This window comes from Mercurialis annua, linkage group LG7 (genome assembly GCF_937616625.2).
Source record: "Mercurialis annua linkage group LG7, ddMerAnnu1.2, whole genome shotgun sequence".
Classification (NCBI taxonomy): Eukaryota; Viridiplantae; Streptophyta; class Magnoliopsida; order Malpighiales; family Euphorbiaceae; genus Mercurialis; species Mercurialis annua.
Window position 1 is genome coordinate 33,757,654 of NC_065576.1, and position 2,086 is coordinate 33,759,739.

At 25.1% G+C, this 2,086-nt stretch overlaps 1 protein-coding gene across 1 annotated transcript; it reads right to left on the reverse strand.

Annotated features, from left to right (window-relative positions):
- Positions 1–732: 732 nt before the first annotated feature.
- Positions 733–1,651, reverse strand: LOC126657060 (putative E3 ubiquitin-protein ligase SINA-like 6). Its single transcript, XM_050351684.1, has 2 exons — positions 1,598–1,651; positions 733–1,416 (listed from the first exon to the last, which is right to left on the reverse strand). Exons 1-2 carry the CDS (start codon positions 1,649–1,651, stop codon positions 733–735), a joined length of 738 nt encoding a protein of 245 aa, XP_050207641.1.
- Positions 1,652–2,086: the final 435 nt, after the last annotated feature.

A 2,086-nucleotide genomic window follows, 5' to 3' on the forward strand; every position in this document is an offset into this window, starting at 1 on the left:
AAACCCGATATTTATACGTAAAGAAAAGAGAATATAGAAAGACACGTAGATAAGCTATATGAAGAGACACGTATGAACAGTTAGACATTTGAAATTGAAAAGTTGTGATAACACCAAAGAAAAAAACCACAAGTAAACCGCTATTAAACTACAAGTAAACCGCTATTTTTTAAATTTGAATTGAAAATCATTTATCATTCAATAAAAAATAATAAAAATGTTTATAAAAATAGACATTCCTTCTTTTTTTCATTTTGGATTATAAATTTGATTAGTAATAGTTTAAAACTTTAATGAAAATGCATACTTGAATAATGGAAGTTATAGAATTAATAAGTTTTGATAATTCACAATAAATTAAATGTGTATTTAGAATCTCAAAATAAATAATGTCCATAGTTAAATTCAATAATTACAGTGAAAAAATAAAAAATTTAATAGTAATGATTGCACTATTATAAATTAATTAATAGTATAACATTGGTGTATATATAGTGTAAAAGCAGTGTATATTGTACAGTTATATTCATTTTTATGAGTTCAACAGTTAAATTTAATAACTGTGACAATAAAAAAAATTCTAAAATTTATGAAATTAAAAACATAAGTACAAAATTGAAAAAAATATAAATAATGGAATAAAGAAAATTAATACATTAAATATAAAAATTCATATAGATTACAAAATAAACTAGATTAACAAACTGAAAATTACATAGTTTAATTGTGATTCTACATCTCTTCATCTGAATCGTCTTCTAGAATCATTGCAGTATCAGAAGACACAGTGAGATGCATTATTGTGAAGCAGTCAGAAACAAATATATTTTTTGTATCAAGAGGTAGCCCAAATGTGGATCCATTATAACTTTCAACAGATTGGATATTGTCAGCAGAAGTTTCAAACTTCATGCTTGATTGTCCAACTCGTATTTCAATTTCATATTTGCATCTGCTACTTGAAGACGGTCCAATTCGGCATAATGATAACACATTTCCAAAAGATTTTGCTAAGTTGTTCAAAATAAAAACAGCATTGGTGTTGTTCTCTTGTAGAACAACAAACGACTCTGACTTCAAATTAAATGAGACACCAAAAGTGCTACCAAAGTTAGTAACATAATTATTATGCACCATTTTACAATGAGCATAAATAGAGTCAGATGAACCAATGACATTGCAATTTGAAATAGGGCATGAACAATCAACAAATGAACAGATAATTTCATGCTGTATTTTGTTGTCATGACTCATAATTTCAGTGCAACCATTACCCTTGTATCGACAGTAAACTTTTACTGACTCAATGAGTTTTTCAAGTGCAAAATTCCGCATAACCCCAATAGGTAATTCACAATAAGGACATTTCTCAAGTCTGTTGGTGCACGAAGAGCAAGTAGTATGACCATTTTCACACTGAAAAATAAAAAATGAAAAATTAAAATGATATTTGGATATAAAATTACAAACAGAAACATAAATACAGTAATAAATTAATAAATCTATGAAATTCTTTTAATAATACCTGTGTAATAGGAAATTTGAAAGGCTCGAAACAAATAGAGAAATCCAGTAAATCAACATCAAATTAAGCTACACTGTTTTCAGACCGATTTTTAACAACATTGAAAATAGAACTTGAAGGATCCATTTTTTATTACAAAAATCAACTGCTATTTGTAAAAGTTATTAGTGGATATAGAACCAAATGAACCTTTTATAGAAGATTTTGAAAAAACCTAACTGTTAATGGGTACAACCAAACGTCACCTTTTTTAGTGGTTTCAAAATGACACCGTTTAATGATATATATTAAATTTATTTTATTTTTATTTTTTAAAATAAAAAACAATTACAGATGTACAAAATTAACATGCAAACTTACACATGTATTCAACTTTAAAAAATAATAATTATAACACAAAAATAATTCCAGATGTTTATAATAATTAAGTATGATTTTAAAAATTCATATACTAAGTATGATTTTAAAAATTCAAAATTCAACATAATTAAACAAAATACACTATATAAACACCATTTATACACTATAAAAAAATATTAAAATGTATTTAGTTAATAGAAT